General features: G+C 42.3%; 1 protein-coding gene across 1 annotated transcript in view; it reads right to left on the bottom strand.

Moving 5' to 3' along the window:
* Positions 1-15,762, bottom strand: part of SPON1 (spondin 1) — a 301,240-nt gene that overhangs the window by 121,524 nt on the left and 163,954 nt on the right. The window contains exon 6 of the mRNA XM_043481615.1: positions 3,989-4,137. Coding sequence (XP_043337550.1) covers positions 3,989-4,137 — 149 coding nt within the window. The remainder of the gene's footprint in view (positions 1-3,988; positions 4,138-15,762) is intronic.

Genomic DNA, 15,762 nt, shown 5'->3' on the forward strand with positions numbered 1-15,762 from the left:
CTGGATTTCCAATGCCTGGCATTTATTTAGTAGGTGTTCAGTAAAATTATCAAATGAATTAATCTATGCAGGAAACAATTATGAAACAATTAACACTATACCCACTCAGAGGATACAGAGATGGAGAACATGGATTTCTGAACTTTGCAGTTTAGTGAAGGAGAGATATCAAACAAGAACTTGCAGTAAATGTGATGATGGTAATGATGGGGGAGGTACCTGGTGTTGTGGGAGGACCAGGCCAGGGGGCAGATTTTGTATAGCCTTCCTGGGAAGTCTTCCAGGAAGAGCAACATTTAAGTTGAGTTCTGAAGTATAAACAGGAGTTCACCAGTTGAAAGGGAGCTGGAAGATGTTCTAGACTGACAGAATTCTGGCCCAGATGCAAGAGAGGTACGGCTTTTGGAGAGTATGAAAGAGGTTTTGCCCTGGTTCAGCTTACAGTTGCAGCAAGCAATAAGATGGGGGAGGTAAACAAGGTCAGATCATGGAGGGTTTTTAAACTATGATCAAGAGTTTGGCCGTTTTTCTGGGGTCAGTTAGCAGCCATTAAACATCCTAATTGGGAGAGTGGCAAAATCCAATGGATATTTTATAAAATGGCTGGGGTGCAGTGTGAATAACAGGAAGAAGGCTGGAGGCAGGGAGGTCAGACGGCTAGTGCAATAATTCAGGCAAGAGATGAGAATGGTTTAAACGGAGGTGTGGTACTGAGGAAGTGACCTGGAGGAATTTAGGAGAGAAGGCAGAAGAAGTTGGGATGGGGGCAGAATCAAGGGTGATGCCCAAGTTTCTAGCATGAATAACAAGGTGAAGGGGGCACCATCTTTGGGCCCATACACCTTGTACATGTGCCATAGATATATACTTGATGAAATAAAAATGGTCTTAGTGTACCATTTTCATAATGATGAATATTCATCAGTTCACTTTCGGGTCCTGGGTCTGCCTGCATGTGTGATCTACCATATCCTACTGCCTTCACCTGACTTGAGGTTATTCATCTGTGACCTGCCAGCCCAGGCTTCTCTCAGTATCCCTAATCCACCATCCCCACCAGGACCTATTTGCCTCCGTCTCCTGCTAAGAAGTGCACCTTGAGCCCTTCCCCCACTCTCTCTGGCCACGAGTGTCATGAATGCCAATAATGCTGCTGTAATTTTTCATTAATTTTCTTGGTGTTTTGTAGCTATAGGCACGTTAAAATTTATACTCAATAATATTATTACAGTTTCCCACTACTAATGGGATTATTGTTTTTGTTCATTTGTGTTTGAAAGCCATTAGCACAAGATTTACCTCCAACAATATCTGCTGTGATTTTTAATGCCCTTGAAACTTGCAGCGAGTGATAAGTCTATAATAAGAGAATGTTAGGAAGCATATAAACGTCTTTCTTGGGAAAAGAGACCTTTTTATTTTCATCTGGTTGGACTCGGGTTCTTTGATATAGCAGTTGGTAGGATATAAGGTATTAAAGGCTGAGAACACTGTGTTAGTTTGTAGATGTGTTCAAACAAGTTCCCAGTTATTCAGGGGACACTTTCATATTCTAGGAGGATTCATATTCTTGTTCCTTTTTTATGTTGTTTCTTAGCTGGCTTACAGAAGAATAAATGGTGTGCTTTCAGGGAACAATATTTAGAACCATGAGCTGCTTGAAAGCGAAGGGACCCTGAAATCACTTTATCTGTCTGACTTTTCTAGGAGCTGGGCTGCTGGATGCACTGCTGAGCAGAGCTATGGAAACAGGCTTATTTCAGAGGCTGGAGAGGGGGCTTTCTCTATGGGGCGAGGAAGGTGGGTAGAGAGGGCCAGTCTCATGAGTGTGTGACCTGTGCAGATTGTTACGGTCCTGTGCTGTGAAATTCAAGTGCCACCATCTTAAAATCCTTATGTTTTGAACAAAGGACCTCCCATTTTCACTAGGCCCTGCAAATTATTTATTTGGTACTAATATAGGTTTTGGAGCCAGGTGGACTTGGGTTCAAGTTCTGGAATTCTCTAACTACTGACTGTGCCTCAGTTATCCTTATCAGAAAAACTGGGGAATTAATATTGCCTTCTCCAACTAGAGGTGAGAGCTAAAAGTACATGGTTAGCATCCAGGGAACTGGACAGACCTTAGGACGTGCTCAGTGGGATTTTTAACTTTCATGTGCAGTACCCATAATTAAATATTATTATGACTTCACGTCAGGAACACTAGCCAGCTGGAAGAACCAGACATTGTCTGCGTGTACAAAAGCTAATCCCAAGTGTGCTGGTCAGGAACACACCAAGCAAAGAACATTTTCCTAAGAGGAGACAGAAGGCGGGAGGTCCATTCATCAATTGTCAGACTTCTTACTGCTATGACACATGACTGATCATGTTCTCCAGCACAATGAGGTCTCAGGTTCTCAGATTTCCTGCATGCTTCCCTTCTCTCCAGAAATCCCTCAAGATAGCCAACAAGTGACACGGGCATTATTAGGAAGATGCCCTTGATCTTGATCTAACTAATATGCTGACTTTAGTTTCAGCTATTATTTATAACAAATGGTTTTTCAACATACGACACAACAGAACTTGGCAGGCCATATATCACAATTCCATGCTTGAGAATCAGGAGCCCAGACAAGGTATCTCCCCTCCATGACAGCCTGGACAGATGAGGACCAGTATGGAGCCCTTCATGACTTTGCAGATGAACGCGGCTGTGCTGTAGCCTAAATGAGCAATACCAGTGACAAGGTGTGGCGGCCAGAGCCAGAGAAACACTAAGTCATTGGTAAGATAAACTTGTGACGAATAGCACGCTATCTTGAAATGCTGGGTTAAACAATTTTTTCTGAAAATGGAGAAAGGCTTTAAATCAAATTAATGAGAAACATAAGCTAATTCCTGGGTGTTTTTGGACGCTGGGCCAAAAGAATTCCTCAGGGGATTACAGCAGGAATCAGGTGGCCTTTGCTGCATTCAGTTTAGGGTCTGTGGGAGCTTGGAGTCCAGATGGCAGACATCAGGGGGAAGGACAGGGGGCCTCAGCTCTCCCTGCCCTGCTGCACACACACACCGTGAGACACAGGGCCCCCTGTGCTGTCTCAGGAGACGTGGGGCAGGAGCCCAGCAGGGCAGCAGCCTCACCGTGGCCTGTGCTGCAAACGACCACATTCCCAGCAAGGTTGGCGCTTTCCTTCCTTCCCCCTGTACACTTATGAGCAGTGACACGTGGTTCGCTACCCAGCTCTCTGAGGCCCGAAGGGCTTTTGTGGGTAGAGATGGCCAAAGCTGGACTGTCTCCTCCCCACGGTGAAGCCTGTGAATGGCCTTCAATAAGCCACAGATCTTCTTTCAAGGTCCCTCATCAACCTCTTTCTAGTGCTTTTAATGATGGATGATGGTACTTCCCAACAAATACAAAAGAATGATAGACTATTTCTCCCTTATCCTTTGTTGGTGTGAAAGGGGTCCTAGATAATACCTGACTCCTGGGCCCGCATGAGATGGTACACTGTATCAATACATTAAAGATGCTTCAGCTTATAATGATTTTGATTAATCACTGACTTGTTTATCAAACACCTCAAGACATAGGTGCAAAAACATGTGTCAATAAACAGATGTTTCTCTTTGGAAACGGTGATTTTAGCTTCATGTGAATGTCACTCCCCTGACCCTCTCAAGAATCAAAGTAACCCACCACACTGACCCCCAGGAGAACAAAGGTGTGGTATCCCAGCAATGCAGCCACAGCAACAGCTTTTAGCACAAGCTCAAGAAACCACAAATGCAGTCAGGGGAGATGTGAGACAACAAGACGAACACTTGTGCCTCTGTCTTCAGCTGAACATAAGCACTCTGAAACTCAGCAAATAGATTTCACTTCCTATAGTACCAATTTTCCAGCACATTGTCCTATAAGTTTTGAGTCCCTGGGAAAGAAAGCTAAAGGATGCTTGATGGCATGTCTGGGTTTTAGTCATTCTGGGATTATTTTTCTTACCTGTTGTCGAATTTCCTCCTCCATTTTCACTGGGGAACCCAATTCTGCAACCTGTTTGACGCCTTCGCTCGCATATCCTCCATACTCCCATAGCACGTAATTCTTGGAGTGGGATCCGCCGATGATTGCAGACCAATGATTGGCCCGACCTGGAAATGCGATCAGATGCAGGTATCAGTGGTGCTGTGGCTAAAACACAAGTCCCTTCAAGGATGGGGAGGTGTAATTGGACAATGATCCAAGCTGTGTTGGCTAAGCACCTGCTCTGTGTTAGGTCCTGTGCTATTCTGGGATGAGTAAGATAGACCCTTGGGCATATGCAGACAGGGCAATGGGTAGATGTCTAAATAAGACACAGAGCTGGCCCAGAATGATGACTCCTGTCTGGAAGAATCTCAGAGAAGAAAGTTGAGAAAAGGTTTAAATGCTGAGCAGATTTGTAAGACAGAACAGAGAGGAAGGACTATTTCTGGCAGACTCAGAAACATTAAGTAACATTGTGTGTTTGGGGAGCCATAAGTAATTTAGCATTGCTGTGTCACAGAGTGTCAAGGGGAGAGTTGGGAAATGAGGCCAGGGAAGTAGAAAGGAGCCTGCCCATGGAGAGCCTTGTTCTAAATGCTTCAGGAGTTTAGATGTCATTTTAAAGGGTCTGAAACCATAGAAGGGTTCTGAGCAGGGGAATGACATGATCATATTTGAATTTTAGATAAATCATCGAGACAGCAGTGTGAAGGATGCATCAGTGTGGGCAAAATTAGAGTGTGGAGCTGGGGAGGTGGGCACTGAGCAAAAGATAAAGGGAAATTAGGCTTAACCATTCCTGGGAATAAGCACTGCTGTTTTTTGCTGGCTTTTATGTACCTTTCAAGGTGAGGGGCAGGCAGGCTAGCCATGTGAAAGGATGGGTGAGGCGGTTTGGATACAAGGACATGACTAGTCCAGAGTGGTTTGCTGAGGATCACCCAGGATAATGACTGCAGTGGGATGTAGCAGGGAAGTGATGGATGACACAGAGGGAGAACAGAATAATGTCTGGGTAGGACCAAGGCAGAACTTGGCCTGAGGATTTTTCAAAGTCTCAAGGCGGGGGAAAGAGAGGAGAGAAAAGTCAACACCAACACCATACTGGATTTGTTTTTGCACATAATGAATATAAATACATATATATTGATTACTGGGCTTCCCAGGTGGCACTAGTGATAAAGAACCCGTCTGCCAGTACAGAAGACATCAGAGACCCAGGTTAAATCCGTGGGTTGGGAAGATCCCCTGGAGGATGAAATGGCAACCTGCTCCAGTGTTCTTCTTGCCTGGCAAATTTCATGGACAGAGGAGCCTGGCAGGCTGCAGTCCATGGGGTCACAAAGAGTCGGACATGACTGAAGTGACTTAGCATGCACGCATGCACACACGCCTATTGATTCCTGTTACATACAATTTATTATAATGTTGATGCAGTTGTCTGCTATTCTTTGGCTGGGTTTTTTAAATCTCCAGTTAAGGAATATTTTTGGGCACAGCAAAGAGAGAAACTTGAACTAGTTGGATCCAACTGATGTTTGCTGCTTCCAGCCCTCTGGCTCAGGGTGGGCAGACTTTTCCACTCTACCTCCCACTACTTAAGAAAGTGATTCTGGACAGGTCCGGATCTTGTTCACATCTCCCATCTGCTACTCCAGGGTCCTCTGGTCCACGAGCACATCAAGAGCATGGGCCCAAAGCAACCTGCCTGGTCTGCTGAGACATGACATGATCCAGGCAGACAACATCATCATGTGGGTGTCCCAACTGCTGGCTCATTGTTTCCCCTACATCAGGGAAATGCAAACACTGTGTTTGTCCATCACATCCCTAGAGAAGACAGAGGGAGGTGTTGCCAGCCATTTCTCTAATTTACTTCCTGATTGGGAAGCATGTTCTGGCTATCATCTAGGCTAAGAGCACTGCTTGTATGGGGCAAGGGTCAGAATCAGTCATGACGTTTGGTTCATGGTATGAACACAGGGAGAGCAGTTCCAGTATCTCACTTATTCCCCTGTTCTGTTTCACCAAAATATCCCCTTGTTCCAGACCCATTCTACCTGTAATTTCATACTTCAGTGGCTTAGCACATGCCGTTCCTCTCTGCTTTCCTCCTGTCTCGCCCACTCATTCCTCTTTCCCGATTTACCTAGAAGCCTCCCAAGACCTCCCTAGAATGACTTAAACCTTTGTCTTCTGTCTCCCCTTAGCACAGATCACATTTTTAAAGATGGAAGTATAGTTGATTTACAATATTATATTAGCTTCAGGTATACAACACACTGATTCAACATTTTCATAGTTATTAAAAAATAATGGCTATATTTTTCTGTGCTGTACAATAGATACTTCTTGCTTACCTATTTTGTATATCTTAATGCCTATCTTACTCCTCCCCTTCCCTTTTCCCCACTGGTAACTACCAGTTTGTTCTATCAGCACAGATCATATTTACAAACCCCACTACATATGTGTTTTTCCACTAGATTGTAGGCTCCCTGAGGAAGTCTGTCTTCAGCACTGTATCCCCAAGTGCCCAGCCCTCAGCCTGATACACTGGGAATGCTTAGCACTTATTCCCTGAAGCATTTCATCCAAATAATCAAATACAAAGATGGCAGTATATGTGCTGGAAACATTGGGGAGCAGGCTTGCACAGATTTGATTCAATGTGATTAAATTCAAGTCTCAGTTCAGCAGAGTTCCTAACTCCTACTGGGCCAAAGCACTCAGCTATTCTGCAGGCTGTTAAAAAATAAACACCAAACAACATAAAAAAAGAAAGGCCTGGGTCTCAGAGCCAGCAGACAGGGATTCAGATTCCAGCAGTGATACTTACTACCTGTGTAAACTTGGCCAAATTACAATTACTTTATTTCCCTGATTCGTAGCTCATTCTTTTGTAATTCAGGGATGATAATGCCTACCTTATTGACCTGTTATAAGAATTAAATTCAATTTTTTAACATAATGACATAATATATGGGCAATCACTGGCACACAATAGACCCGCAATAAAGATGGTTTCTTCCTTCCCTGGTTGTTTGCTGCTGCTGCTAAGTCGCTTCAGTTGTGTCTGACTCTGTGCAACCCCATAGACGGCAGCCCACCAGGCTCCCCTGTCCCTGGGATTCTCCAGCCAAGAACACTGGAGTGGGTCCCTGGTTGTTTGGGAGGCTACAAAAATGAGTAAAATATGAACCTGCCTTTGATTCAATATAAGAGATAAGAAATACATAATGCGAACTAAGGTAAGAGGATAGGAACAAGCACAATCACAGGGGGATGAGGGGATGGACCAGATGATTTTTTCTGATTTATTCATTCAACTTCCATTTACTATGTGCCAAGCACTGTGGCAGGCCCTGGGCACTGACAGGACTTGGATGTGGTGCTTGTCCTGGAGGGACTCTCAGCCTGGGGGAGGGGAAATGGATGAATCAGCAGATTACCTACAATCAAGCATGGTCAGAGTTCTAGACACAAGAACACGGAACACAGGAGCTGAAGAAGCTAACTCCAAATTCAGAGGCTCAAAGTCTAAACGCACCTTTACAGAGAAACAAGTACCTCAAGAATGAGATGTCTTACTCTTGATTAAAATGTTAGGGCATCAGTTCAGCCTTCTAGTCAGCACAGTTGTTAGTTTTCTTCAATGGTCTTGCAACATACCACATTTATTCAAATTTTAGAACCTTGAATGACATTAACGACATAATAGATATTTTGCAAGACACTAGGATAGGGTAAGGGGGCAGACTACATCCTTCCTGGGGATACAAGGCAGGCACTCATAGGACAATTTGCACTGTTAGAAATAACAAGGAATTCAGGTGACTGGCAGTCACATATGGGCAGGATGGCTTGGGGGGAGGGCCACAGTGCAGAAGACCAAGTCTCCAGGCCTCCATTCGTGACCATGAATCAGTTATTCCATCTCTCAGAGCCTCAGTTCACCTTTTAAAAATAGAGATAATAATTACTAGACTGGACTGTTTCTCAGAGTTGTGCAAATTAATTGGGCTGGCCTGGGAGAGAACTACAAAAACTTTAAAGAACTATACAAAACAAAGTCTCTGTATTTGTATAGATGGAAAGCCCCATGAGCATCTGCAAGAAGGCAGAGGAGCAAGGACACTTCCCCCTTGGAAGGAGACTCCCATGGGAAAACTGGCAGGACAGGAGGAGCAGGAATTCTATTAAAAATAGATAAGATCTATTTTTAGGGTCAGGAAGATCTCCTGGAGAAGGAAACGGCAACCCACTCCAGTATTCTTGCCTGGAGAATTCCATGAATAGAGGCCATACAGTCCATGGAATTCTCCAGGTCAGAAGACTGGAGTTGGTAGCCTTTCCCTTCTCCAGGAGATCTTCCCAACCTAGGAATCGAACTGGGGTCTCCTTCATTGCAGGTGGATTTTTTACCAACTGAGCTACCAGGGGAAAGTCAACTCCCTTCATAGAAAATATTTATTTAAAAGAACTTTTATGACATATTCAGACATTAGGAAATTCTTTTTTTAAAAATATTTATTTATTTGGCTGTGCTGGGTCTTAGTTGTGGCATGTGGAATCTAGCTTCCTGACCAGGGATTGAATCCAGGCCCCCTGCATTGGGAACTCAGAGTCTTAGCCACTGGACCACCAGGGAAGTCCCAGGAAATTCTTATATGTAGCATATGCTTTTAAATTAATCAAAAAAGAAATTTCTTTCTTTCTTTTTCTTTTTTGATACAGGTGCTATCTCAATTTCCACCTTTCACATGAGGAAACAGACTTAGAGAGGTGAAACGAGTTAACCCCAGATCACCAAAGCAGATGACTGAAGATGCTGGGATTCAAAGTCGGGTTTGTCTAGTGCCAGAGCCCAGCTCTCCCCCACCCACTGCATCACATCTCTGGAAGGACATGCCAGCCATAGGGAGGAGAGGGGGCCAAGGGTGAAGAGACCAAACAGGAGATCCATCAGCATCCTTGGCTGAGCTGTGTACGGCCTGGCTTAGGAGAGGAAATGGGAACATGGGACCAGATGTGTGAGCCAGAAAAATCAGGGAGGACTGGACAGTCTACAGGAGTCAGTTTGGTGAAGTAAAAAACTCCAGTTCTTGGAACAAACATGTGTGTATTCCAGTCTCCCAGCTGAAACTTTCTAGATGCAATAAGTTAGTCAGTCACTCTCAACTCAGTTTCCTCATCTGTAAAGTAGGGATATTGACATGACCAGCCTCCTAGTGTCTTTCTGAGGCTGAAGTCCATGAATTAAAGACAGTTAACACATGAAATGGGCTCAAAAGATACCAGCTAATCAAATTAAATCTGAATGGGGTGGGGCAAAGCCAGAAAAGCTTCTGGAAGCCATGGGACCAAAGGGAATCAGATTTGGAGATTGGTTAGCAGTTTGAACTAGAACTGGTAGGAAGAGATGACAGGAATGTTAGATGCAAGAAACTGAGTCTGAAAAAAATGGTAGGGAGTCATCTAAATGGGACACAGTTGTCTGAGGCTGGCAGAATGAGGTGCTAAGCAGACCCCAGTTAGTTGGGACACAGACAAGTTTAGCCCCCATTCTCCAGGAAATAAGGGATGAGAGGGAGAGAGGCTCCAGGTATCAGGAGGTCTGGGGAGAAGGAGACAAAGTAAATGCTCATGATTTTCTTAAAGGAACACTCAGTGGGACCACCGCTGGGGTTCCTAGTTAACACTTGGGCTTCAGCCTCAGGGTGAAGGCAGAAAAACAGACACTATCAGCAACTCTTTGACTCTCAAGTAAGGCCATAGCTCCTTGGTTTAGCCAGCCTCTCTCTGGCTCCAACAGCTGGGTCTAGATGGTTACTCCCAGTAGCTTGGATGGGGCATAGATGTGACCGAGGCAGGTGGAAAGCTGGGAAGAAATGATTAGACATGTGAGTCTGAGATATTGCTAGCTAGCCAGGTGTGTTCATCAGTCTGAAAAGCTATTCCAGGGGGACATAGGTGCACTCATCTCACTTCTGACATCCTTTCTGCTGTCAGCACTAGATGGTAAATTACGGGATTCACAATGATGCCTAGAAGCCTAGTGCTGATGACAGACGAACCATGACTGGCCTTTTGTCTGGTGTAGAAGGAGGCATGTTACACAGTAGATGGATTCTTCGAGGTGTTCTGCATACGGTAGCTATTCAGTGACAGCCTAGATTTCAACTGCTTTGCCAGTGGCTGCATTTCCTTGCCAATCTCAATCCTGCAGAAGCCAACCATTCATTTTCTTGACACCCATTCATAGCTTCACGGGAGAATGTTTTGCAGCCTTGAGGACTAGTTTGCTACAACCTCCTGTTATCCACTCTTGGTCTCACCCATCATATCTTAGCAAATCTTTGGGAACTGGTTGGACTTATACAGAATTTGTTATTGTAGCTACAGCACAGTTCCTCCACTTTCTAAGTCCTAGCCTCCTCTCCCCATCTACTCTTAATAGATGACTTTGTCACTTAACTTTCCTGAGAAGACCAACATCAACACACCCAGATTTAACCAGGTACCACCTGGCCAGTGATCAATAGAAAAACACTGCGGCCCTGCCAACCCTGCTCGTAAACCTTGTCTTGGCTCTCACTTCCCTCTTGCCCTGGTTCTTCTCGGCCTGAGCTCAGTTCCAGAATCTGCCTGGTTTCTGACCCTTTGGATTTGGCCACAGAACTTGGCTCCTCTAGATTTGCTGCTGGGTGCTGCCTAGGACATAGCCTGTACTTGCCCTCTGGCTCTTCTTGCTCTTGGGTGCTTCATGAACTCACTCTGATCAAGCTGTTCTGGTTTTTATGATCCCATCTCAGTAGAGCCTCTTGGAAAAAACCCTGAGTGGGGAGATCTGTCACTTAGGACAGAAATTCGTCAACTTTCTATCATTCTGCCTTCTTTACTTAGCTAGTGTTTTCTCCTTCCTTAAGCTCTTAAGATCGTGTCATTTTTCCATTCCAGGAAAACAAGTAGGCAATTGATTACATTCTTTTGTATTTCCCCTAAGACCTCCAATAATACTATTCTACTCTACTAACTAGTCAAATGAACATTTACTAGGCAAATACTATGTACTAAGTCAGCAATCAGTAAGCTACAGCTCACTCCCTGTTTTTGTCCCATTAAAGTTTTATATTTCATGTATTATTTATGTATTGTTTATGGTTGCTTTCATGATACAATAGTTTAGTCAAGAGGTTACAACAGAGACCATCTGGCCTGCAAACCGTAAAATAGTTATTATCTGGTCCTTTACTGGGCATCCCTGGTGACTCAGATGGTGAAGAATCTGCTGGCAATGTGGGAGATCTGGATTCCATCCCTGGGTCGGGAAGATCCCCTGGAGAAGCGAAAGGCTACCCATCCCAGTATTCTTGCCTGGAGAATTCCATGGACAGCGGAGCTTGGCAAGCTACAGTCCAGAAGTCTCCTAAAATGTGTGCTAGGCCATGGTGACTCTGAAAAGAATCAGATTTGATCCCATCTTTGAAATGTTCAGTGTGGAGGGTAAGGTTAAGGGCACAAAGGACAGGTCATAACAGGCAATTACAGTAAAATGTGGGCAATATAGCTTTGATAAAGGTAAAATCAGAGTGTTATAAAAGCACAAATAAAGGGACATTAAACCCAGACTGTACCAGAGAAGGCTTCCTGGAGGAGATGGCAATTGAGCTCCATTCCGAAGGTTAAGTAGGAGTTAAGAAAGGCAATTAGTGGGTAAAAGGGAGGGTATTTTTTTTGCAGAGGGATCAGTATGTTCCAAAACAAAGCCAGAGACACAAGAAAAACCAAAAGTAGATCAAGGCATTTTGTGTGTGTGTGTGTGTGTATTTGTAAGAAAGGGCTTATCAGTAATGAAGCCCATCAGCTAGGCAGACCTTGAAGAGATATGAATGTCTTCATAGTAAGTTTTTTATTTTATCCTGAAAGCAGTGTGAAGAAGAGAATAAGATGTTCCTGTCTACAGATAACTCCCAAATCTATATATGCTCATGCAATTTATGCTTCTGACTCTGATGTAGTAAATGGCACTGGACTAGCTCTCTGGACATAAATAACTATAAAACTGGACAAAATATGGGCTTTCCTGATAGCTCAGATGGTAAAGAATCTGCCTGCAATACAGAAGACCCTGGTTCAATTCCTGGGTCAGGAAGACCTCCTGGAGAAAGGAAAGGCTACCCACTCCAGTATTCTTGGGCTTCCCTGGTGACTCAGATGGTAAAGAATCTACCTGCAATGCTGGAGACCTGAGTTTGACCCCTGGTTTGGGAAGATCCTCTGGAGGAGGGCATGGCAACCCACTCCAGTATTCTTGCCTGGAGAATCCCCAAGGACAGAGGAACCTGATGGGCAAAATATACGAAGCACCAGTTTTCAGAAAAGGACTCTGATCCCTGAGAAAAGGGAAGCACAAGAGATGAGTCTCAGGTTTGACCTAGACATTTTCTAGTTTGTGATGCAGGAAAATAGAGCACAGTAAAGAATGGCAATCTGGCTAAACTGACAGGAATCTGAGGCTGCTGAGATAGATAGGATTTACTGGTAAAAATACCAGTAAGGGAGGGAGCTGCACAGAGAAGTTCAGAAATATGCGTTAAAGTCCATTTAAATCTGTCACCAAACACTAAGCTGCACATGTGCAGGGTGGGACTTCAAAGGCCTAGGAGAGAATAGTTATTGATAAGCTAAGAGCTGAAGAGAAATTCCAGAGATCACACAATGCTAGAGATGCAGGAATTCCAATCACCCATATTAAAGAGACTTTGCTAACCATTCAGGATGTTCAACTGAGACTCTAGAAAAGCCACATATTAGAAGTAAAATGACATTATACCCAGAGCAAGGGCTACTCTAGACTAACCCTAACAAAGCTTAGAAAACAAGCCTTGAAAGAGAATTAAGCAGGTCTACTACTAAAACTGTCAAATCAAAACTTTATCTCCCTAAAGAAAGACAACAAAACCAGACACTCAACAACATATCACCTACCATGTCTATCATATGATCAAAAGTTGTTCAGGAGCAGGAAAATATGATTATAACCATGAAAAAAAAACAATAGAAAAAAAGTTCCTGAGATGACAGATACATTGAGATTATCATACATGGACTTTAAAACATCTATTATCAATATGTTCAAGAATTTTAAGAAAAGATAGACTTAATGAGTAGACAAATGGAGACCCTCAGCAGAGAAAGAGAAGCTATTTTTAAAAACCCAGTGGAAATTCCAGAACTGAAAAATACACCTGCATATATGACATGGCAAAGGAAGAGATATGTAGACTAAAAAATACGATAATAGAAACAATTCAAAATGAAGCACAGAGATAAAAAATTTGAAAAAATAAACTGGAGTCTCAGCGATCTTTAGAACAGAAACTAGTTTAACATAAAGGTATCTGGAGTCTCAGAAGGAGATGACAGAGAAGTTCAGTTATAAAATATTTTTTAAATGCCTGAAAATTTCACAAATTTGATGAAAAATATCAACCTACAGATCCAAGAAGCTCAATAAACTCAAAACACAATAGAAGCAAAGAAAATTACACCTAGGTACATCACAATCAGTTGATAATACCTAGAGATAAAGAGAAAATCTTAAAAGAGTCAGAGGCAATAAAAGATAGATTACAATCAGGAAAACAAAGATAAGAATGGCTGCTTGCTTCAAAAACAAGACAAACTGTAAGATGAGGAAGTGATACCTCTAAAGTTCTGAAAGAACTAAAAAACTGTCAACCTAGAATTCTATATCCTGCAAAAATATCCTTCAAAAAATGAGAATGAAATAAAACACTGATAAGTATGAGTTGAGTGAATTTATTACCAGCATACCTGCAGTATATGAAATATTTTTTAAAAAAACTCTCCAGGCTGAATGGAAATGAAGACAGATGGAAATGCAGATCTACATAAAACGATGAAGAGTACCAGAGAAACTAGATATATGGGTAAGGTAAACTTTTCATCTCTTTTTCATTGAAGAGCATCTCCCTTGAAGTAAAGAGGTTCATGTTTTCTCAATCTGGGTGAAAAAACTATTCCATCAATGCTGTCTTCCCACAAAGTCTACCTTTTGTCTTTCCTACACCTCCAGGCTTTTGGGGAAAGTTAAACTTACTGTTTTCACTTCTTCTCCTTGAATTTTTTCTCAAATCCTTGAAATATGATCCTGAGCTCCCACCTGAGCTCATTACTCCACCAAGTCTTTGAAACTTTGATTTTTACTCTCCTCTATTCCCACAGTTAGACAATTGCTGGGGGCAATTAGAGAATAATTACTGTCTGCTTTATTTTCCATTTAAATATAAAAGTATACTTTAAATTAAAAAAATTATCCTTTTTAATGTACAGCTTAGCAAGTTTTGACAAATGCATGCAATCATATGACCACTACCATAGTTAAGACACAGATAGTTCTATTATCTTAAAATATTACCAAATGTTCCATTGCAGTCAACCCCATTCTTCTACTCCCAGCCCTTGGCAACCTCTAAACTGTTTTTGGTTCCTACGGTTTTTTCCTTTTCTGGAATATAGTATAAATGAAGTCATATAATAATATATAGTCTTTGAGTCTAACTTCTTTAACTTGGCTTAATACATTTGAAATTCATTCATGTTGTTGTATGTATCAGCTCATCCTTCTTTCAAATGTTTTGAAGCAAAAAGAGACCTCCTACTGGTTTAATGCCATCACAACATTTCTGTTTCCACCATTTACTAGCTATGGGACCTTGAATCAACTACTGTACCTAAGTTTTCTAAGACTCAGTTTTCTTATCTATGAAATGGAAATAACAATAGTACCACCTACTTGTATCACCTCACACCAGTCAGAATGGCCATCTTTAAAAAGTCTACAAATAACAAATGCTGGAGAGGGTGTGGAGAAAAGGGAATCCTCCTACACTGTGGGTGGGAATGTAAGCTGGTACAACCACTATGGAAAACAGTATCGTGGTTCCTCTGAAAACGAAAAACAGAATTACCATATGATCCAGCAATCCCAATCCTGGGCATATACCTGGACAAAATTACTTTAAAAAGATACATGCAGCCCTACATTCATAGCAGCATTATTCACAATGGCCAAAACATGGAAACGACCTAAACATCCATTGACAGATGAACTGATAGAGAAGATGTGGTACATATATATGATAAAAGATTACTCAGCCATTAAAAAGGACAAAATAATTCCATATGCAGCAATATGGATACAACTAGAGATTTTCATACCAAGTGAAGTAAATCAGAAAGATGAATACCATATTATATATGGAATCTAAGATATGTCACAAATGAATTTATCTACAAAACAGAAAGAGACTCATAGTCATAGAGATCAGACTTGTGGTTGCCAAGGGAGAGGAAGGAGGGAGAGGGATGGACTGGGAGTTTGGGGTTGATACATGCAAACTATTACATTTAGAATGGATAAACAACAAGGTCTTAGTGTATAGCACAGGGAACTATATCCAATTTCCTGTGATAAACCATAATGGAAAAGAATATTAAAAAAAGAATGTGTAGATGTGTAAAACTGAGTCACTTTGCTATACAGCAGAGACTGGCACACCACAGTAAATACTTCAATTATAAAAAATAGAACTTTAATTATATACTTCAACTATAAAAAATAGTGCTATCTTCTAGGTATTACTGTGGTAATACAGAAGGAAATCTTATGTGTATTACAGAAGGGAATCTACATAAAGGCAGAACATTCTGATATGTAATAA

This window comes from Cervus canadensis, chromosome 11, assembly GCF_019320065.1.
Source record: "Cervus canadensis isolate Bull #8, Minnesota chromosome 11, ASM1932006v1, whole genome shotgun sequence".
Taxonomy (NCBI): domain Eukaryota; kingdom Metazoa; phylum Chordata; class Mammalia; order Artiodactyla; family Cervidae; genus Cervus; species Cervus canadensis.